This window comes from Cetorhinus maximus, chromosome 7 (genome assembly GCF_964194155.1).
Source record: "Cetorhinus maximus chromosome 7, sCetMax3.hap1.1, whole genome shotgun sequence".
In the NCBI taxonomy this organism is placed as follows: domain Eukaryota; kingdom Metazoa; phylum Chordata; class Chondrichthyes; order Lamniformes; family Cetorhinidae; genus Cetorhinus; species Cetorhinus maximus.
In genome coordinates this window covers 12,983,896-13,007,240 of record NC_135885.1, presented here as the reverse complement: position 1 = coordinate 13,007,240, position 23,345 = coordinate 12,983,896, and the positions used below count along the sequence as shown (strand labels likewise).

The 23,345-nt window shown below is 44.0% G+C and overlaps 1 protein-coding gene across 3 annotated transcripts in view; it reads right to left on the bottom strand.

The window, feature by feature from the left end:
• The window catches only part of mxra5a (matrix-remodelling associated 5a), a 40,477-nt gene extending 18,800 nt beyond the window's left edge, over positions 1 to 21,677 (bottom strand). Inside the window, exons 1-4 of one of the 3 annotated variants that reach the window (XM_078545061.1) lie at positions 21,506 to 21,677; positions 7,671 to 8,100; positions 6,637 to 6,766; positions 2,988 to 3,378 (exon numbers count right to left, since the gene is read on the bottom strand). In XM_078545061.1, coding sequence (XP_078401187.1) covers positions 2,988 to 3,378; positions 6,637 to 6,766; positions 7,671 to 7,879 — 730 coding nt within the window. In that variant the 5' untranslated portion in view covers positions 7,880 to 8,100; positions 21,506 to 21,677. Of the gene's footprint in view, positions 1 to 2,987; positions 3,379 to 6,636; positions 6,767 to 7,670; positions 8,101 to 19,563; positions 19,655 to 21,505 lie in introns of those variants that run through there. The other 2 variants (XM_078545062.1, XM_078545063.1) reach the window with 2 other exon arrangements.
• Between the last annotated feature and the right edge of the window lie 1,668 nt (positions 21,678 to 23,345).

The following is a 23,345-nucleotide window of genomic DNA, read 5'->3' as shown; positions in this document are numbered from 1 at the left end:
TGTTAATCCAACCCTTGTGCAGAGGTTGGGAGATAGGAACAAGAATGGGTTATTCATCCCCTCAAACCTGTCTACTCAATTTTATTATGGCTAATATGTACCTTAACTCTATCAGCACACGTTTACTCCATATTCTCTAATATAGTTACCCAAACAAAAATCTATTAATCTCAGTTTTGAAATTTTCAATTGACGCACAGCCTTAACAGCTTTGAGAGAAGTTTCCACTTTATGTAAGATGTGCTTCTTGGCCTCAATGCTGATTTGGTTAGCAATGACATAGCTTTTCGTTTTGAGCTCATTACCATCATTGTGTTGAATAATGAAGTTGCTAATACAACTTTCATTCCTTTATTTTGAAGTTAGCTACAAAAGCAATGAAAAATGTTGCACTTCAAGTGGCTGCACAACTGAATATTGATTAATTTTAGCTTTGTAAAATAAATGTTAGACAGAAGAGCCAAACAATAACATTGGAACAGGAGTAGGCCATTCAGCCCTTCAGTCCTCTTCTATCATTCAATTAGATCATGGTTAATATGTACCTCAACTCCATTTGCCCACCTTTGTTCAATATCCCTTGATACCCTTGAGAGAGCAGTTAATAAAGCATACAGTATCTTAGGCTTTATTAATAGGGGCATTGAGTGCAAGAGTAAGGAGGTCATGTTGAACTTGTATAAGAAAAAAGAGGACATTAGATTATTATTTGAATAGAAACAATGTGCAGGGCTACGGGGAAAAGGCAGGAGAATGGCACTAGGTCATAATGCTCATTTGGAGAGCTGGTGCAGACATGATGGGCCGAATGGCTTCCTTCTGTGACATTAAGGTTCTGTGATTCCGCAATTAGGCCTCATCTGGAGTACTGCGTCCAGTTCTGGGTACCATACTTGAGGAAGAATGTGAATGCATTGGAAAGAGTGCAGAGGGGTTCACAAGAATGATTTCCACGATGAAGAACTGTGGCTATGAGGGTAGATTGGAGAGGTTGGGACTGTTTTCCTTGGAGAAAAAAAGGCTGAGAGGTATTCATGACCCTTAGGGGTATGGAGAGGGTAAATAATGAGAAACTGTTCCCACTCAAGAGAACATCAAGGGGAGAATTTTCTCCCCATTGGGGGTGGGGTTGGACGGGAAAGGGCGCAGGTGGGCACATAGCCGATCGCTGCCCGCCATCGGCTGTGCGTCGCCATTTTACGTGGGCCAGCCAATTAAGGCCCACCCAGTGTGACGCGCACCCAGAAGCACTGTGCGCTCCCTGTGCCGGTGGGGAGGAGTAGGCTGAGTTGGGGCCTGGGCTTTGATATTTGAAAATTTTAATAAAGGAAAAAAACATTTTTAAGACATGTCTCCTCATGTGACAGTGTCATGTGACATATCAATGAATTTTATTAAAAAGTTTTATTAAACTTTAAAAACCTTCATGAAACGTCATCCTGACCGTGGTTGAGGTTTCATGATAAATGCGAAGGCCGCCTAGGCTTTCCGCTAGCCTGCCTAGTCCGCTAGGTTGGACGGGCAGCTCAGTTAATTAGCTTAATTGGTGTTTAAATGGCCTTAACAGGCCTTTTGACAGCTGGGCAGGCACGCAGCTGGCTCTGGTGGGCACCCGCCAAACTCAAGACCTGAATGATGCGCGGTGACTTCGGGATGCATGCCCGATGTCACCGCGCGTCATTTTACTTGCCGGCGAGCAGGCCCTGCCCCCGCTCGCCGACCCCAAAATTCTGGCCCAAGAACTAGAGGGCACAGATTCAAAATAATGGTCAAAAGGAGTAAAAGTGATGCGAGGAAAACATTTTTCGTCCAGAGGGTGGTTGGAGTCTGGAACGGACTTCCTGAAAGGGTGGTGGAGGCAAGTTCAATTGAGGTATCCAAAAGGGAACGTGAAAAGAGAGAATGTGCAAGGTTATGGGGTTAAAGCAGGGGAGTGGGACTAGGTGGAATGCTCTTTCAGAGAGCCAGTGCAGACTTGATGGGCTGAATGGCCTCCTTCTACACTGAAAAGATACTGTGATATTGTGATACTGCCCTTTGCGTGAAAATGTGCACTTGATTTCCATTCTTAATGGCCTGATTCTAATTTTAAGATTATGTTCCCTTGTTCTTGACTTCCCCATTAGATGAAATAGACAAGGAGGATTAGGTGGTGCTTTGGGTTTTGATCTTATGTAATCTGGGTTCAACTCTAACTCAGAATGATAGGATAAAACCTGGTTCTGGATGCAGGTTGTAAGGGTTCTTTCTGAAGTGACCTTGGCAAGTCTCTGAGCAGTTTCACAAACTGTCTGGTGGGAAGGGCTCACAATTCAAAACTTGTCCTAACTGAGCATTGAATTGTCAATCTTAATCAAAGAGGCTATGGAATGCTAGTATACAAACAGTGAAAAACTAAAGGCATACAGGTGCAGTTGGGGAACTCTGCTGAATTTACAGCTATGCATTTTTATGAGAATTACATAGGATTTTCAGCACCAAAACAAGTATTCAGCCTAACTGGTCAATGCCTATGTTTATACTCCAAACGAACCTCCTCTTCATCTCACCCTAACAACATGGTCTTCTATTCCTTTTTCCCTCATTAACCTATCCAACTTCCCCTTAAAACCATCTCCACCACTACATTGACGATGCATCTTACATTCTCGCCACACCATTAGTATAGAAGTTTCTTCTGAATTGCTTATGGGGTTTATTGGAGACTACCTCATATTTCTGACACCTTAGTTTTGGACTTTCCCACAAGTAGCCTACACCTACCCTATCAAACCACTTCATAATTTTAATGACTTCTACCAGGTTATCTCTCAATAGAGAAAAGACCCCCAGCCTGTTCAGAGGGGAAGGGGAGATTCACTGTGCATCTTAATATACCTCACCCGGGAATAACTGCTGCTGAAATTGGAAATGGAAAATGCTCCTTTTCCAACACTGATGTTCCTCACTTTGATTTCATTCCTACTTGGTGCAACATCACTGATTACCTCCAACTTCTCTTTCCCAGTCCAGCAGCCATTTTAACCTGCAGTCACATGACCACGGGTTCCCATGGAGGTAGATGCTTTCCAGTTTTGACATTGAATGAAGCATTTCCCTGGGCAGCGTCCTAATGAAATTATCAGAGAGGTAGAGGTGCTTTATTGACGACACTTTAAAATGCTGTAGAAATGAAAAAGTCACAAAGGTGCTTGGATGGATTTGCTGCAACAGGTTCCCTTCAAGGTGGACCAGTTTCAGAGAAGTCAGTCCATAGAATGCGCCCGGTTGAATGAACTCAATCTTATTGTGGTCTATGTGCAAGCGTAACAAAGTCACCAACCCCTGAAACGTCTGTGCTGTTATGGCACTCACTTTATTGTAGCTCATTTTAAGTACCTGCAAGAGAAGGATAATTAAGTTCAATAATAATAGGCAATTCAAAACAAAACTAAATCAGTTCAGTATGCAGAATGATTTACACCAAAGCACCATGGCACTATATTAACAAGAAGCACGTGCATAACTTTCACAGATCATTGAGGTGGTTATCCTTGTGCTGCCCACCCAGAGATTGACTGAACTTTATTGGATCATCTTGGGAGGTTTGGGGAGGATGAAGGAGATGGAGGAAGGAAAATTAGAGGAAAAAAAACACTATGGCACTAATAGGGATCTGGGGCAAGTTAACAGCAAAAAGCTAACTAGGCAGAATGCAGGGGAAAAAATAATACTATTATTTTGTTTAAAATCTATCTACATTTGACTGTTAAAATATTTTTCTCCATTGCATTCTGTTCCCTGGATTCTAGAACAGACCCCATGGATCGGAAGATGATGAATGTAACCTCATTACTCAAGAAAGGAGGAGAGAAAACGGGCAACTATAGGTCAGTTACTCTGATATCAGTAGTGGGTAAATTGTTCAAACCTATTATTAGGGATGTGGTAACAGTGCACTAAGAAAATCTTAATATGTTTGGCCAGAGTCAACAATGGGCAGAGTGAACACAGATTTGTGAAAAGGAAGTTGTGTTTGACAAATCTTATGGAGTTTTTTTGAGGTCAAAACTAGTAGGGTAGATAAGGGGGAACCAATAAATGCAGTGTGTATTTGGCTTTTCAAAAACAATTTGTTAAGGTTTGACACAAGAGCTTATTCCACAAAATTAGGGTTCATGGGATTGGGGGTAATATTTTAGCATGGATTGGGGTTGGTTAATGGGGGAACAAGAAAAAACAAGTAGGAATAAATGAGTCATTTCTGGGTTGTGTTCACTAACCTACTTTTGCTCCTCAACCAGCACAGCCTTAATTTTAAAATTCTCACCCTTGTTTGCAAATACCTCCATGACCTTGCCCCTCCTTATTTCTCTAATTTCTTCCACCCCCACAACTCTCCGGGAAATCTGCGCTCCTCTAATTCTGGCCTCTCGGGCATTCCCAATTATAATTGCTTCACCATTGGTGACCGTGCCTTCAGCTGCCTAGGTTCCAAGATCTGGAATTGTCTCCCTACGCCCCTCCGCCTCTCTACATTGCTTTACTCCTGTAAAAAAAAACTTCTTAAAACATAGATAAAGGCAAAATACTGTGGATGCTGGAAATCTGAAACAAAAACAAAACATGCTGGAAAAACTCAGCAGGTCTGAAGAAGAGTCATACGGACTCGAAACGTTAACTCTGTCTTTCTCTCCAAAGTTGCTGTCAGACCTGCTGAGATTTTCCAGCATTTTTTATTTTTGTTTCTTAAAGCATACCTCTTTAATCAAATACCGTCTTATGTGGCTCGGTGCCATACTTCATTTTATATTGCTCCTGTGAAGGGCCCTTGGGACATTTCCTTACACACTATATAAATATAAATTGTTGGCATTGTTGGAAGTCTGTAACTAGTGGAGTACAATAAGAATCAGTGCATGGGTCTCAGTTATTTATAATTTATATCAATGTCTAGGATTTTTCTGATGGTGGGCTTTCTCTTCCTGCCATCCAAGGGGTCAGCAGTAAATGCACTGCTGCCTATACAGGCTGCTTCACAGCCACTTAACACTCCAACGAGCGTTAACTGTCGAGAGATGTGACTTCCACCCCTCAGTTGGTAGGGAGTCCTGCCTCGGAGAACTGCAAACCAATCTGATTGCTGATAGCTCTCTAGTCCCAACAGCGCCAGAGGCTGCAGTGGAGATGACTGGGACTGCAAGCAGCCCCCACAGTCCAAGTCCCGGGAGTTCAGGACCAGTTAAATATAGGGGTCTCAGGGCGGGGAGGGGAGGTGAGACCTGGTGGAGGGACGGATTGGGCAGAGAGGGTTGGGTGGGGTTGGGGTGCTGTTGGAGAGGCCAAGGGAGAAGGAGCACCCTCATGGACCAGAAATTTTGTGGGGGCAAGGGGGAACAACCTCCAACCCTTCCTACCTGAGGCCTGAGCAGGGTCACTTTCCAGGCTTCCCCTCCCCGCCCCGGCCCCTGAACCCCTCCCGCCGTCTGAAAGTTGAAGTCATTAATTTGCCAACTAAGGGCCTCAATTGGGGCAAAGGCAGACCGGCCGGTCTATTTGTTTTCTATATTCATTCACGGGATGTGAGCTTCACTGGCTGGGCTGGCATTTATTGCCCGTCCCTTGTTGCCCGTGAGAAGGTGGTGGTGAGCTGCTTTCTTGAACTGGTGCAGTCCACCTGGTGTAGGTACACCCACAGTGCTGTTAGGAAGGGAGTTCCAGGATTTTGACCCAGCGACAGTGAAGGAATGGCGATATATTTCCAAGTCAAGGTGGTGAGTGACTTGGAGGGGAACTTCCAGGTGGTGGTGTTCCCAACTTTCTGCTCCGTTGTCTTTCTAGATGGTGGTGGTTGTGGGTCTAGGTCCCGGCCGTCCCATCATAAAACTGTGGAGCGACTGGAGCCAGCCGGCAGGAGACCAGTGGAAAGGCCATCCAAGGAAATTGACAGTCCACCATACCCACATACCCCCGCGCCCCCCCATCCCCCGCATGCAAACCCACTGACAGGGGAACGTAAAACTGCCCAAGTCTTAGATGACGGGACAAGGTGTAATTCTCCAATTCAAAAGGGAACTATGGCAGATGCCGGAAATCTGAACTAAAAACAAAAAATGCTGGAAATACACAGCAGGTCAGGCAGCACCAGCGGAGAAAGAAATAGAGTTAACGTATCAGGTCTGCAAAAGGTCACCTGGGAAAGAAGGGAAAGAGGGAAAGGGAGCCAAAGGGAATTAGGTGTTGGGACAAAAAAAAAAGAGAGGCAGAGAAGGCAACCCTCTTAAGCAAGAAACTCTCGGTGCACCCATGTAGTTACGATTACTTCAAGCCTCCCTCTTGGATCCAACTTTGGGGGTCCCTTTGAGGATTATGAACGATGGGAAAGGTGATTAGGTGAAATTCCACAGGTCGAGATGCATGTTGGTTAATGATCTCAGGAGCTGCTTTGCAAGCAGCAAATAGCTGGTCTTTCACCCTGATTTCTAAGAGGCAAGAAAATGTGACTCACTGGCTTGTCTTTGGTCAAGCGTCCTTTTAAACCTTGTATATTTTAAAATTTCTTTGTGGCATTTACCCTTGTACATAAAAAAAAATCACAAGTACAATTTTCAATGCATTTTTTAATTGAAGTATTTACGCCCAGGAACCAAGCACTACCTGCAATGATTGCAAATCTTTAAAAGCTCCATCTGGAAGCCTTTGGATTTCATTTCCGTGCAGCATCAGAAGCTCCAGCTTTTGAAGTCCATGGAACGAAATTTTGCTCACAGATTGTATGTTGTTAAAGCTGTGAGAAGATGGAAGAAGCAGATCATTCCCCTGCATCTTGGTCAAAATCAAAAAAAAAAACTAACGCAACACAGTCTCAAGAGCAAACTTTTAAACTTTCTATTCTAGACACTGCATTTACCAGCTGAGTTATTAGGGTGATTTAGCTTTCTAGTTGTCTGATAATTTTCATTTTACAGGGTAGATTTGTGTGCGGACTTATCAGCACAGATTAAAAAAAACTTTGTTTATGTAGCGCCTTTTCTGGCTTCAAGGTATCCCTGTGACGTACTTTTGAAGTTTTGTAATGCAAGAAATGCAGCAGCCAATTTGCATACAGAAAGGCCCCACAAACAGCAATGAATTAAATGATCAGAAACCTGTCTTACTGATGTTGGCTGAGGGATAAATATTGGCCAGGACATCAGGAGGAGTTTCCCTGCTCTCCCTCAGATAATATCATGGGATATTTTACTTCAATCTCGGAAGGCTCCCATCCCACACAAAGGACAGTAGTGTTGACAGCGTAGCACTCCTCTACTATTGCACTGCGAGTGTCAGCCCAGGCTTTGTGCTCCAGTCTCTGGAATAGGGCATGAAACAGCACTGGGAAAGCAACATAATGGTTATGTTTACAGCACTAGTAATCCAGCATCCAGAGACATGAGTTCAAATCCCACCATGGAAGCTGGGGAATTTAAGTTCAGTAAATTAAATAAAATCTGTATTAAAAGCTAGAATCAGTAATGGTGACTATATAACCGCTGGATTATCACATAAACCTATCTGGTTAAAGCTCCTCTCCTCAGTCTGGAGGGCCACTAGGTTTAAACAAGGATCAATCTGTTCGCCCTTCATAATCATACTTCAAAAATGTAAAAGATGAGGTAGATTTTTGCAACCATATCTAGAGATGTACAAACCCTAAATTGATTCTTTCCACCTCCTTCGGTATTCTGGTGGGCACTGCTGTCAGCGATCGAAAAGTGCAGTGGACTTCAGTTGAGAAATAACAGGCACAGGAATGAGGACAAGAGAGTGTCAGACGTGGAAATCCCAGAGACAGAATCAGCACCATGGAGAGGGTCGCCAAATTAACCATATTGCATAACACCTCGAGCATCTTCACCATTCTGCTGTAAGAGATGCTGGAATTTCTACACAGTCTGCAGCAGAATGTCGGACGATGCTGTTTGCTTTCAAGCACACAAGTGGTACAAATTCTACCGTCGTGCTCTCAGGAAATGTCAAAATGTTGCCATTTTTCCAATGTTGAGTGATCCATCAAAAAGGGATGGGGCTGCTTAAAAGTGTAAGCGATGACCTGGGAGAAGCATAAAGTTCCAGCTCGCTCTGTCGGAAAAGGAAACAAACCATTCAGTATTGGTCAATAGGTATCCAAAACATTAAGCCTGGCAGTGATAGAAGAAAAGGGCATCTGTCTCATCAAGTCCATTCCTTCTACAGACCATGCACAATTCACTCAATTATAGACTCAACCCAAAATATATATTCCTCTGAAGGCAGATTATATGTAGCTTTTCCCTGCCCCAAATGTAAATCCAACAAACTCCAGAATGCCTACTTAACCTTATGTCCTAGACACATCTTTGATGTTTGACATGATGTTTCCATGGTCCCATTAATTCAGGAACCAGTCACCAGTTAGATATATATATGTATAAATGCGTAGTTTGATAATGTGTGTAGTTATGTCATTGCCACGTTTAAAACTCTACCACTGAGCTTATGCACTTTAAAATAACCATGTAGGTGTCATTAACATTCATAAAGTGCTACTCTACTGCTCAAAATATCTTCTTTAACAACCATATTCTCCTTGTGTTAGCAAATTCCATATGTCACACATTATAGGGCAAATCAGCCTTGCTCCAGAGCATATGTATCATCTACCGGTATGTCTATCTACCAATCTGTTAGTCTGCTTATCTACCTGCCTATATATCTTTCCATCTGTCCCTCTGTCTATCTGTCCATCTGCTTGTCTGACTGCCCATCTGCCTGTCTGTCTGCCTATTTGTCTGTCTTTCTATCTATCTGTCTGTCTGCCTGTCTCTTATCTATCTGTCTGTCGATCAACCTGTTTGTCTGTGGAGGCAGAAACAGGGTTAATGGGCTGCACCTTATGGGGGCCGGGCTGCTCAACACTAACCCCCCTATCTCACCAACCCACCCCGCCCCCAGCCAAGTCAACTGGAAGCCGGCATGACCTGAACAAGGTCACCCTGTAATCATAACATGCTGGGGGCAGGCTAAATTAGCTGAGATTGGGACTTCCACCCCTCAGTGGGAAGAAGTCCCGCTCTCGGGAGCTGCCGGCCAATCGTGTTGCCTATTGACTAACAATATCACTGAGTATTGCTGAGAAAAGAGACATGTCTAAGCTTTGACATCTCTTTTTTCAGCAATACTCAAGTTCTCTACTACCAAATAACTATTTGTTTCTCTATCACATAAAAAGAGAAAACAAATCATTTCTTGATTGTTTTTCTCAACTTATGGAGGAACCTCAATAGCTTCTAATTGGTGTCAACATCTGCCCTTTTACAGCAATTACACCTTGTGACCTTTTTGGGACACAATGTGACCTTAGCAGCAGAATAATGCATTGTATTTTACATGGCATAATGGTCATAGCTTCTACGACCAACATATAACCTGACTACTTTTCTCTTCTCTCTTTTGGCTTTTTCTATATTACATGGGGTCGCCACAATGCTGGTTGATCACCCTTCCCCACCTCTATTCATATCAACCATCATTCTTGGGTTAGTCAGATGGTTTTACAGCTGGATGCCATTCCTGCCACTAACCCTCCCTATTTATCCAGGCTGAGGATCAGCACTGATATGTGCTGGCTTGCCCACACTAGTGGCTGGGTTCTAACATATAACCTGATTTATCATGAGCAATACCTAAGGAGATTTCCCTTCTCAGGTACAGGTATGCAGTATCACTGGAGCATATCTGACAGCCTTGGCATCAATGACAACATATTCAGGTAAAATGCTCCCTATGGCCAACCCTTCTGACATGTACAGTGTTTTCCCCTTAGGGCAGCTTGGGGTTTCCTGCACTCTCATATGAAAAAGGAGGAAGCCATTCAGCCCCTCGAGCCTGTTGCACCATTCAATTAGATCATGGCTGATCTATACCTTAACCCCATTGACATGCCTTACCTCCACACCCCTTGATATCGTTACCTAACACAACAAGTCTTGAAAGCTCCATTGTTCTAGCTGGAGTTTTTGGCACTCTGTGTGCCACTCCAAGAGTTGGTTTTATCTTTCTCAATGCCTTTCATTCTGCTTTTATTGGTTTCAGGTGACTGGTTCTATGAAACATCTATGAAAAGGCATTAATAGCATCTTTCTGTTCAACATCAATCTTCAGAAATTCAGGGGGAAACCCTCCAGTTGTTGTTTAACAAATAGAGACACTCAATTAACATACTTTTACGCTTAGCGTGGGTGAAAGGTAGCACCTACTCTTTTAACAGTATAAACTGACAGCACTTTAATGCTTAGTTAGGGAACACACAAGGTAAATGAACCTCAGTATTGACTACCATGTACTAATGGAGAGAGCACTATGATGAAGTGCTGGAAATGACTGTAGAAAGGAGGAAATTAGTGCATCACATCCAAGAGAGAAAGATACAATACTTTGGTCACATCCTTAGAGCAGGCAGTAGAAAGAGGTGGTTACTGAAGGGGAAGATTGATGGAGAACGTAAGAGAAGAGAAACTGGGTGATGGATGCAGTTGATCTATGCAGAATGTGTGAAGGCAGCACAAGACAGGCAGAGGTGGAGATTCATAACAGTCAACATTCTGAGAATAAGGTGACACCTATGAATGAACGAATTAATGGGGAAACACTTAAGACGTCTTTGTTCTAACAGATGCCAAATGGTAACACTCTCTGATAGAGCGCATGTTTTTTTATGCCCTTTTTAATCTGGTAGACTTACCTGAAGATGACACTCCCTGGTAGAGTATGTAGCTTCTAGGGGGAATTTTAAGTCAAAGAATGGGTGGATTTGAGGCAGGTGGGAGCTTAAGGTGTTACAGATCTGAATCCTGACCCCTTTCCAATCTTCCCATTTCCAACCAGCAATCTGGTTTCAACGGAGGTGGAACCAGAAGTAGGCAGCCCAGGAGCCAGGTTGGCAATTTAAATATTATAATGAGGCTGGATGCTGCATTTTCAAACAACATTTCAAATTTAACTCGCTAGCCAGGTTTCCTGAGGTGAGTGCTTGATCCTTATTGAAGTGCCAACTCCCTTCCATTGGACACCACCAGCCACCCACCAACCCTTTTGATTTCCCCCCGACTTCCCCAACTCCAATTTCCTCTCAACCTTCCCAATCCCAAGGCCTCCCATCTCCCCAATGAGGCTGCTGACCTCCCAACCCGAGGACTCTGGTCACCACCATGAACCTTCCAATCTCCCCTGACCTCCCCACCCGAAGCCTCCGATCCTTCCCTTCCAAAGTCTCTGACCCCTTCCTCCACCCCTCGGGATCGGATCCGCCCCATCCAGGAAAAGACCCCTCACCTTTGAGGCCTCCATCCACCCCCACCCACTCTCCACACCTGAGGTCGCTTCGCACCCTCAGGATCAAATTCCAGCCATCTGCCCCCACCCTCACCTCCTCAAGGACTGGACCCCAACTTGGCATCAGACCTCCCACACCATCCCCCAAGTGGAGGCTCAGACCTGCCCGATCCTGTGGTCTCTTCTCCAGTGTTCCACACCTGACTGGGAGCCAAGCCTGTCAATCAGGCTGATTTCTGAGCGGGGGGCCTCTCAGCGATACCACACAGAGTCAAAACTCCACAGCTAACAGAAGGGCTTGGGCTTGCAGGTTTCTTGGCACTGCCAGGCGTCCCAACTCCTGGGAGGGTGGGAGAGGGGAGTCAAAAAGTTAAAATCCCCTTGCCCCCACCCCCCACCCCTCACCCTACCAATGCCATTATAAATACATCATTAGAAAAAATAAGAACTCCTGGATTGGAATTCAGTCTGAGGAGGTTCCTGAGAAACTCTGACAACCAGGCTGAAGGACCTGGAAGTTTCCATTTTTTATTCCCTGCATAATAGCCAGTTTCGCAATTAAGGTAGCAAAATATTTCTAAGAGTAGTATTTCCAGCATGGATTTGGCAGAGGCTTCGGGCTAGAAGGTTGATTTAAAGATTAGTACATTGAAAACATGAAGTTTCACAATTGCATGCTGTATGTACAATGGAATACATCTTTAATGCAGATCTGCATATCTAAATGCCTTGATTAGATTATGATGTTGTGACCACTCCAGGCTATCCAAATTTCTACAAAAATGAACCATTTTACTGCTGAATTACCAATATTAAATTACTGCTGAATAATCATAAGCAGATTTCCATTATTCTCTATTTTATTGATGTCTCATTTTTTCCAAATTGTCTCCTTTTTTGGACCTCTGTCGCGTTCACCCTATGCTATTGTGTAGCCAAGAGCGAGCTGGGGAGAGAAATTCACTCAAATAGCCCTACCTGAGGCAGACTTATGTCATTTCCCAGGGTCAGGCAATTCCACAGGCCCATCCCTGCACAGCCTGAGTTACGTCCTCCATTACTTTCACTGAGCAGCCGTGAACAGATTTCTCCCCTCAGGATCTTTGATCTGCTCCTACAAATTTACCAGGTGTATGTGTAAGTGTTTGCTATGAGGTGTAAGTTGCCCTGCCTGCATTCATTAGTAAAGAAACCCCCATTAAAAAGAAGCAACTTTGTAGCACATCACTTTCGTAGCTCTTTACTGTTTGACTCTAAGTGACACCATTATAGACAGATGCCCTGTACGTCAATTCTTTAACCCTTGAGAACCATGGATCCGAAGCTGAATCCTGTTTACATGTCTGAGTCACAAAGTTCTGGGTTTAAGTGCCAGGGCGTGAGCACAAATATTAAGGTTGACGCTCCAGTGCAGTACAAAGGGAGTGCTGCACAGCTAGGAATGCCTTCTTTTGACTGAGAGGTTAAGCCAAGGCCCCATCTTTGGACAGGAAACCTGGAAGACTTAAATCTATAGTGTTCGTCTTGTGGCCCTGACAGATTCCTTATACAGAGGTCACCCTGATTTCCCGATCGACAGGCTTGGCTTTCAGTAAGGTGGGGGACATTCCAGGGGAAACCTCAGAACTAAGTCCAATTTCAGGCTCCGGGGTGGGGAGGGGGTGGAGGTTTGAAACCAGGATGGGGAAGGGGTTCCGACCCCTAACCCTGGAGAGTCTTTGTATGGGAAAAGCGTCTGATTTTGGGGGTGATTAGGGAGTCAGAGGGAAGTGCTCCTGCTCCTCTTGGCCCACAAGCAGTGCTGCAAAAGCACGTACCTGCTCCACGTGCAACCTTGCGGCTGCTATCAGGTTTCCGTTCGCCCCGCTGTAAAACTGACAGGGCAGGTTAAATTAATGCCAGCCTCATTAACGTGTTTAAAATGCTAGCTTGCCTCCTGGAAGTGGGCCCCATCTCAGTAAAACCGTTAAGTCAGCGGATTGGAGCTGACTTCCTGACATGCTTGGAAAATTTTCCTGATTTAATTTCCCACCCGCACCCAATCCCACACACTCACCCGTGTTAAAATCCTTTCCTATGATCCCGCACACTATAGTCTCTGCAATACTGACTTGAACCAGTTCTCTGCTAATGATTGATGGGTTGAACCACACCTCCCATATGTTTGATTTTACTCCAGCTTTTTCAATGACACAGTCTAAACAATTTTTCAATCAAACAACCGCATCCTTATTCACTTTGACTTTGTCAGGCACTTGATAGTAGACGGTGTCTATTGACAGTCGCTTGGGGCAGGAATGCAGTCCATGGAGATAGATAGGTTTCCAGTGAGAGGGGCAGCCTCTCATGACAGTGAGAAGAGAAAGGGAACACATCGCTTATGCAATATTCCCACAGTATTCAATACAGTTTACAATGTAGTTTATTACCCAGCCTTATAAAGTGTGCGGCAGAGGAGTCTCGATTGATGATTTAGTTGAAATACTGTAATTCTAATCAAAATGTGCTGGAAATGGAATTAACATCTGAATGAGACAGATTTACACTCAAGTGTAAGCATTTGGCATTACAATTCTGATGAAGGTTTACGCCCAAGCCGCTAACAATCTGTCAAATGCTGAGATACTGTACATGCTCTGTTTCTTAGAGAAACCCTGGCACAAAACCCAGAGGACAGATGAGGAGAATTTTTTAATGCAGCGAGCTGATACGGTCAGGATTGCACTGCCTGAAAGAGTGGTAGAAACAGATTAAATCGTAACTATCGAAAGGAAATATACAAGAAAAGGAAGCATTTGCACGGCAATGGATGAAAATCAGGTGGAGTAGGACTAATTAAATGGCACTTTCAAAGAGCTGGCACAGGCATGATGGGCTCAATGGCCTTGTTTTGTGCTTCATGAATCTGTGTATATAGATAAATTGATAGCTAGTCAAAACATGCTGAAGCCATATTATTAGACTGAGGATGAGATTCTGATCCAAATCAATGTTTGATTTCATTCATCAAACGTCTCTCAACATCCTGGGGGCTTACAATTGATCAGAAACTGAGCTTCTTCTTCTTATCGTGTTCACGGACAGTCTATACATGGCCCAGCCAGAACTAGACACATTTTTGCGCCTTGTTGTTGAATTCGGCAAGATCTGCAACAGTGCAGGGGCCAAGGTAGAAGCGTTTGCGTCGCGGCCCTGTTTCAACCAATTCTACCACCACCACGCACACGGTAGAAACTGAACGGGACCAGCTACATAAATACTGTGGCTACAAGAGCAGGTCAGAGGCTGGGAATCCTGTGGTGAGTAACCCACCTCCTGACTCCCCAAATTCTGTCCACCATCTAGAAGGTGTTAGGGAAAATTAAGCAGCAATAATAGTCAATGAGCTTACAGAACAGAGACTACTGGGATATTTGACATATATTGGCTTTGGGAATTAAAGACAGGCTAGCTTGAAGCAAGAGTTGTGGTTAGCAGCAACCATTAGTAATAACTGGGTCGAACATGGTTATGAGGTTCTTGTTTTCAGAAAAGTAGAGATGAGATAATAATACTAGATGTCAGCGGTGGAAGTGCCAGACGGACAGCAAAATGGGGCAGTTGTAGCTTATGCAGTTTTAACAGAACAATGTAGGTGGCTAAACAACATGTATCCAAATAGTATAAAATGCCTGTGAAACTTGTATCGCTAGATCTTTAGCTCTGACTTGCGCAGGGTCACTGATCCCCTGCATATGCTGAATAAAGACTCATGAACGTGAGACGCAGACTCCGGGTGCTGATTCCATTGAACCACCACAACAAAGGCACAAGTCAGCAGTGTGATGGAATACACCCCACTTGCCTGGATGAGTGCAGCTCCAACAATAGTCAAGAAGCTTTACTCCATCCAGGACAAAGCAGCCCGTTTGATTGGCACCCCATCCACAAACGCATTCAGCCCCTCCACCACCGACGCACTGTAGTAACAGCACGTACCATCTACAAGATGCACTTCAGGAACTCACTAAGACTCCTTAGACAGCACCTTCCAAACCCAGGATTACTACCATCTGTAAGGACAAGGGTAACAGATACATAAGAACACCACCTGGAAGCTCCTCTCCAAGCCACTCACCATCCTGACGTGGACATATATCACCGTTCCTTCACTGTTGCTGGGTCAAAATCCTGGAACTCCCTCCCTAACAGCATTGTGGGTGTGCCGCAGCGGTTCAAGAAGGCAGCTCATCACCAACTTCTCAATGGCAATTAGGGATGGGTTATAAATGCTGGTCTAGTGAGCGATGCCCACATTCCATGAATGAATAAAACAAAAATTGCCACCTGATATTGCGCTGGCCAGTGGAGGATGTTCAGCTTCGAGGGATTTCCTGACCACTGCCTCAAAAACACCTTTGTCCTATACGTCTCGGTGTAATGTTTGTTAAATGTAAAGGACACCTCAAATGAAATGCTCTGCACAAAGCAGGAAGGTGACACATCCGATTCACAGTCTCTGTTAGGTTACTTGATCCAAAGTGTACAGCAGGGGGTGGGGAAAGCTGCAGCTGTCCTTGGATGCATTTGCCCTGGGAAAGCATGTGAGGAAATCATCCAGATTTCTGACTGATTACAATCCCGTGTATGTACGGCTGCGTGTCCTGTATGTGCATGTGTGTTTGTGCATGTGTGTTTGTGTGTGTACCTGTTTGTGTGTGGGTCTGTATCCTATATCTGCATTTCCTGTGCCTGTCTGTGTGTTTGTGCCCCGTATCTGTGTGTGTGTGTGTGTGTGTGTGTGTGTGTTTGCTGTGTTTGTGCATGGCTATTGGTGACTTTCCCTATAAGTTTGTACAGCTGCACACAAGTGCCATTAAGATACCCCATATGTGCTGGTGCACAAACAATGTAAAAGGGGCCAAGGACTTAACAAAATGCCCAGGCACTCCAAAAATAAATTAGACAGTACGTTTTATAAATGTGTGCGCAGGTGTCCTGTGGCTGTGGTTATGTATATGGAGGGGTATATGCGTCCTTTGTTTTGTATCTGTGTGTGGATGTGAGAGAGCGTGTGTACCCTGTATCTGCGTGTGTGTCCTGTGGCTGTGTGTGTGTTCTGTGACTGCGTGTGTGTCCTGTGACTGCGTGTGTGTCCTGTGGCTGTGTGTGTGTCCTGTGGCTGTGTGTATATACAGTAAACTCCTGCTATTTGTGACTTCTTCTTTCAGGAATTTGTGCACCCACGCGAATGTGCTTGTGCGCACAATTGCCCATCGCAGCCCCAAATCTTGAACTATCCACGTTTTAAGCATTAAAAGTTTTTACCTGGAGTTACATTGGTCCTGAAATAAAGAAAAGTCAGCATTTAGAAGCCATAGAAAACAAGGTCATCGTGGTGTATTTCCCCTGTGAAAATACCCACTGTGCATGTGCTGTCTCTAACTACACTTTGTTTGTAGTGATTTACAGGATATAATAATTCCCGACCAGTATCTTGCAGTGCATGTACAGCACAGCACTTTATTGAAAATGAGTGAGTCAGAGCCAACCAAAAACATCCCAGGGAGCACAAGAAGGCACAATCTTAGATAGGCTAAAAAATGGTGCATGTGCTACCATGTTGGGAAAGGAATACTTTGTCAATGAATCCACAATCAGGTACATTAGCAGTCTAAAGGAAAAATAAGGGCCAGTGTTAGTGTTTCTGGCAGTCATACTGCCAGGTTGACTTTTGTAAGTAGGAGAGATCCACACTTGGAGGAAATGGAGAAGTTGCTCAATGTGTGGATAGAGCACCAGCATCAAAGGAGGACCCCAGTTAATGATGTAATTGTTAGAAATAAGGCACATGAATTGTACCAGCGCATAAAAAGTAGTGAAGAGGGCAGTGCTGGTGTCACTGGTGATAATAGTGATGAAGAAGGTGGCACAAGAGGTGTCTCTCCTTTGCCTTCTAAAGGATTCTCAGCCAGTACAGATGGTTTGATCGCTTTAAAAAGCATTTTGGGCTGCATGATGAGACATTGGTGAGGGGAGCTGCTTTAGCTGACCATGCAGCTGCAGGAGAGTTTCCCCAAGGTGCTGCAGGAGTACATTGAGGAGAGAGGCTACAAGCAGAGGAGGTCTTTAACGCGGATGCAATGGGCCTGTTCTGGAAGGAAATGCCAAATAGAATCTACGTACCAAAAGAAGAAAGGACAGCTCCTGGTTTTAAAGCTGCAAATGTGGCTGGTTTTAAATGTAAACCAATGCTGGTTTATAGGTCAGAAAACCCTCGAGCTTTTAAAGGGAAAAATAAATCTCAGCTGTCAGTCTTTAGGAAGGCTAACAGCCTGGATTACAATTGTTATGTTTGAAGACTGGTTTGAGAATTGCTTTCTGCAAGAGGTCAGGACTTATCTGAGGAATAGAACCTGTCTTTCAAGGTCCTACTAACCCTCGATAATGCACCTGAACATCCACACTCTCTCGCACAGAGCCATCAGATGTTGACATTTTGCTTTTGACCCCAAATATGACCTCACTTATCCAGCCAATGGACCAGGCAGTCATTGCATCATTCAAGACTTACTACACCCGATGAAGTTTCAGCGTCGCCCTTCATCTTCTGGAAGCAGACGCTTCAACCATGTGATTTTTGGAAGGAATTCAACATCCTCACAGCAATGGGCATAATTAAGGACTCATGGGATGAAGTTAGAACTTCAACCATAAATGCCTGCTGGAAAAGTTTGGCCTGAGGCTGTGAATGATTTCACAGGGTTGCCTAGTGTGGATGGCCATAAGATGCTGAAATGGTCAGGATTGTTGACTAGGGGGGTGGATTTGAAGACCTGACCACAGGTGGAGTAGATGAGTTGCTCCAGTCTCATCAAGAGGACCTCTTCACAGAAGAATTGGTTGAACTGATGAACTGAAAGTAAGCAGGAAGAAGAGCATAAGAAGGCTCATTTAACAACAAAGATGATGGCAGCTCTCGCAAAATCAGCTAAAGATTTGAAAAAAAAAAACAGGTGACAGACCATGATACAAGCATGGAAAGAAGCACTGCCTTCTGCAGAGCGATTGACACTTGCAATTGCTCCTTACCGAAAAGCAGAAGGTGAAGCAACCAAGCCTAACATTGTTCCTTTCATCCACATCAATGTCGACATCAGCTACTTCACTCACTCCCTCTGCCTCCATTCTCAAGTACAGTGCTGTACTGTAATTTGCACTGTAAGTACGACAAGCTTTACTATACATTCAGAAAATAGTTTTTATTGCTTCTGACTGACAAATTTTACATTGTTCTTGTTTTATTGCATTGTTAAACAATTTATCCAGTAAAATTGTCTTAAATTGACTCAAAAATAGTTTTTATTGCCTCTGTTCCTTTAAAAAGGTCAATATTTGGGATGGCTGGAGCCTATCTAATTACATTATAAAGTATGTTTACTGTTCATGATTTTGCCCTTTGTGAGAATTCATGGGAACATGACCCCCCACAAATGGCAGGTCTCTGCTTATGTATATATATATATACATATATATGATATATGTGTGTGTGTGTCTGTGTCTCTTTGGGAGAGTCATCATCTGAAAAGGAAAAAATGGACAGGGCTATGGAGAAAAGTGGGGTTGGGGGGGGCGGGGGGGAGGAGACACTAAGGTGAAGTGCTTCTGCAGAGGACCAGCATGGACACAGCAGAGGCAGTGGCATAGTGATAATGCCACTGGATAATCCAGAGACCCAGGCAAATGCTTTTGGGACAAAAGCAAAATACCGCGGATGTTGGAAATCTGAAACAAAAACAGAAATAGCTGGAAAAACTCAGCAGGTCTGACAGCATCTGCGGAGAGGAACACAGTTAACGTTTCGAGTCCATATGACTCTTCATCAGAACCCGGACTCGAATAGTTAACTGTATTCCTCTCCGCAGATGCTGTCAGACCTGCTGAGTTTTTCCAGCTATTTCTGTTTTTGATCCAAATGCTCTTGAGACACGGGTTCAAATCGCACCATGACAGCTGGTGGAATTTAAATTCAATTACTTAAAATCTCGTTTCTGTGATTTTGACCATGATTGTTGTAAAAACCCATCTGGTTCACTAATGCCCTCCCTCAGGGCAGGAAACCTGCCATCCTTAACTGGTCAAGCCTACATGTGACTCCTAGACCCACAGCAATGTGGTTACCTCTGAAATGGCCTAGCAAGCCACTCAGTTGTAATAAACTGCTTCCAGGTCTATAAGGAATGAACTTCTTACCTAACAGCGCTGTGGGTGTGCCAGCAGTTCAACAAGGCAAGCTCACCGCCACCTTCTCGCGGGCAATTAGGGATGGGCAATAAAAGCTGAACTAGCCAGTGAGGCCAACATCCTGCGAACGAATATTTTTTTTTAAAAATCATCTTTGTCAATCTCTCCTTTGCCCCCACCTATCTCTGGCCTTCTATCCAGCTTCACCTGCTCAATCCCACCCCCCTCCCCTCTTAAACCGTGTGAATGTCATCACATTTTTGCTTATCTTTGGCTCTGAGGAGGAGTCATACAGACTCGAAACGTCAACTCAGTTTTTTTCTCCACAGATGCTGTTGGACCAGCTGAGTTTTTCCAGCATTTTCTGTTTGTGTAAAAAATGACCTTGTCTGTGCTGTAACCATTCGGAGTCCTGTATCTGTTTCTGGTATGTCCCTGTATCAGTGTGGGTGGGTACCCTCTGCCTGTGTTTATTTTTCTGGTATCTGTGTGTGTGTTCGCTTCGAGCAGAAAACAGGATGATGCTCAATACACAATATTTGCATGCATATCGGCACGACTTGCCCGCAAGTCATTCAGGGAGAATGGCTGAATTTGTGAGGTACTGGCAGAGAAATGACTGGCGCCTGTGGAATGCACCGTGGAGAGGACAGGAGAAAAGTTTTTTTTTGTTTTTTTTTTAAACTACCCTAAGATTGGACAGTGAGAGAGGAATTGATCCCTTGTCGTAAGAGGGAGTTGGGTGAGGGAGGGCCACGCCCCCGCCCACCAGTGGAGTCAATAACTGGCTCATTCATTCATCAATCACTGGTCAGACTGCCCTATGTGTAACACGGGTTTAACAGCAGGGAACACACGCTCCTATTGCTAACTCAGGCAGCTCTGCATTGTAACCGCTCTCTTCCAGTGAGAGACGGCAGAGTTTCATTCAGGGCAGGGGAATGGAGGGGAAATGCTATTTAACCAGATAGACACTGTCTCGTCGTCACCCCCATCACGACTTGCTTTTGTGTCTATTTTCGTCTTAACTTTTCCAAAGCTGAACCCATTCATTTGCATTCTCGGACAGACAGTGGGGGGGGGCTTTCTGTCGAAGTTTCTAAAGCTGAGCACCTCGTCAAAATCTGTTAAAAGCAGCTGAATAACTTTTTTTTTAGTTTTTAAAGTCGGAAATATTCACGGCCGAAACGACGTTTCACTCAATTCTGCAAAAAGCTGAGGCGTAGATGCGGAACTAAAGCCAGCGAAACTCGAGCAAGGCATCGTTCCTGAAAAGTATAAGGAAAATTCGAGATGCAAGAAAGACTGGGCTTAATCTCTCTCTGGCGCTTCAAGTGTATTTGGTATTGGAGACGAAGTTAGGGGGATGTAACTGACCCGAAGCCGATGAAACCCAACGATTTTTGTTTCAATCTGTCACAACACTCTCTCGCTGGCTTTCTAAATACAGATGATTCCGATTATATATTAACTAACACACGCAACACACGCACACACATATAGGATTGAGGTATTCTCTGACAGTCCCCAAGTGCCAGCTGTTTAGATAACGATATTTCCAGACCCTTCTCTGAAAATAATATCACTCCTTGTCAACAGGTCTGGGCTGACGGCTATCCTGGTATGGTTTACAACAGGGGAAATATTCGCAACATTTATACAATGTGTCTCACTTGTCGAAATTAAATACTTTTGGTTTGGTTTAATCCCACTGATATGCAGTTCACTGAAATACATGGACCATTCTAAGTCGATACTTAGGTCTAAATGTATTCGACACTCTGTATTCAAAACCATAATAAACTCAGAAACTTCCAACAGATTTGGAATGTTACTATTTTTAAAAAATGATATTTAGCACTGCAATTAAGCAGCCAATCGCTTAAATAAACGGCAGGATCCCGCAAGTCACAGAAGAAAAACTAAAATTAAAAAAAAACATACCATTTACCTTTCTTTCTTAGAAGTCCATGTTGGAGAACCTGGTCTGTAGAGCTGTGCCTGTCTGGCTGAGAGTAGGTCTCGCCTGAAATCTTTCAGGAAAGCTTTATCCCCTCTTTGGATCAGTGTGTGTGTGTGTGTGTGTGTGAGAGAGAGAGATTCCCAATCCACACTGCACAGCGCCGTCCCGTTAGAGAGTCAAACAACAGGGAAACTGCAGAGCAGTACGGAAGAAACCCACCTATAATGTAACACTTCTCGCTCTCTCTGCATGACACCGACAACTGTGACTTAAGTTTACTAATCATAAGCTTGATAAAAGTGCAGAGGTGAAATCTTAACTGGCAACTCACTGGAATATTTTGCACCTAATATATATATATATATATTTAAAAATCAGTGAGAAAGTTTAGATTCCCTGTTGCAATGAAATCGCCTATACGGCTGCAGCTCAGACACAGTAAGTTAACTTTTCGAGTAGTTTTTTTTTGTAAATCCGCACTTTGTGAAGGTGCAACTGGAGTCTCTGTCGGAAAGGTGAAGCGCTCTAACCCAGAGTTGGCGATGGAAGAACACAGTTACACAACAAGCCCGCTCTAAGGGGAGGGAGCAATACCTATATATTTCATACATTCACCGAATGGCAAGGGTGGGTGGAGACAGGCGCGTTTGCTCCGCAACAGAGAGCAGTTCTCACAGCCCTTCCTATTCCTACATCAAATAATTCACTCGAGATGAGACTCCAGTCCTGAAAATTCTCAGCAGGTCAGGCAGGATATGCGGAGAGAGAAAGGTTTGAGAAGTTGGAAGAGGTTGGAGAGGTAACTTCAGCTTTTAAGCCAGAAGAGAGGCAGAGAAGAGGAGGGGATGGAATAACAACTTGTGATAGGGTGGAGGGCAGGGGCGAGTAACTGAGAGCAGCCTCTCCCAATCGGCTGGGTATTCCAGGCATTTTCTGTTTTTATCACTGATTTCCGGCAAATGCACTATTTTGCATTGTTTGCCTCCAGTTCTGTGTGAGCCTATCTATTGTGAGCGTTCTTTGTGTTTATATATGGGAGCATTCTGTGTGAGTCTATGTATGTGAGCATTCTGTGTGAGTCTCTATATGTGAGCATTCTGTGTGAGTCTATATATGTGAGCATTCTTTGTGTCTACATATGTGAGCATTCTGTGTGAGTCTATATATGCAAACATTGTGAGAGTCTATATATGTGAGCATTCTGTGTGAGTATATGTGAGCATTCTGTGTGAGTCTCTATATGTGAGCATTCTGTGTGAGTCTATATATGTGAGCATTCTGTGTGTCTACATATGTGAGCATTCTGTGTGAGTCTATATATGCAAACATTGTGTGAGTCTATATATGTGAGCATTCTGTGTGAGTATATGTGAGCATTCTGTGTGAGTCTATATATGTGAGCATTCTGTGTGAGCCTATATATGCAAACATTCTGTGTGAGCCTATATATGTAAACATTGTGTGAGTCTATATATGTGAGCATTCTGTGTGAGTCTGTATATGTGAGCATTCTGTGTGAGTCTATATATGTGAGCATTCTGTGTGAGTCTATATATGAGAGCATCCTGTGTTAGTTTATATCTGTGCACATTGTGTGAGCCTATATATGTGAGCATTCTGTGTGTCTACATATGTGTGCATTCTATGTGAGTCTATAAATGTGAGCGTCCTGTGTGACTCTACCTACGTGAGCATCCTGTGTGAGTCTATATATGTGAGCATTCTGTGTGAGTCTATCTATGTGAGCATTCTGTGTTAATCTCCATATGTGAGCATTCTGTGTGAGTCTATCTATGTGAGCATTCTGTGTGAGTCTCTATATGTGAGC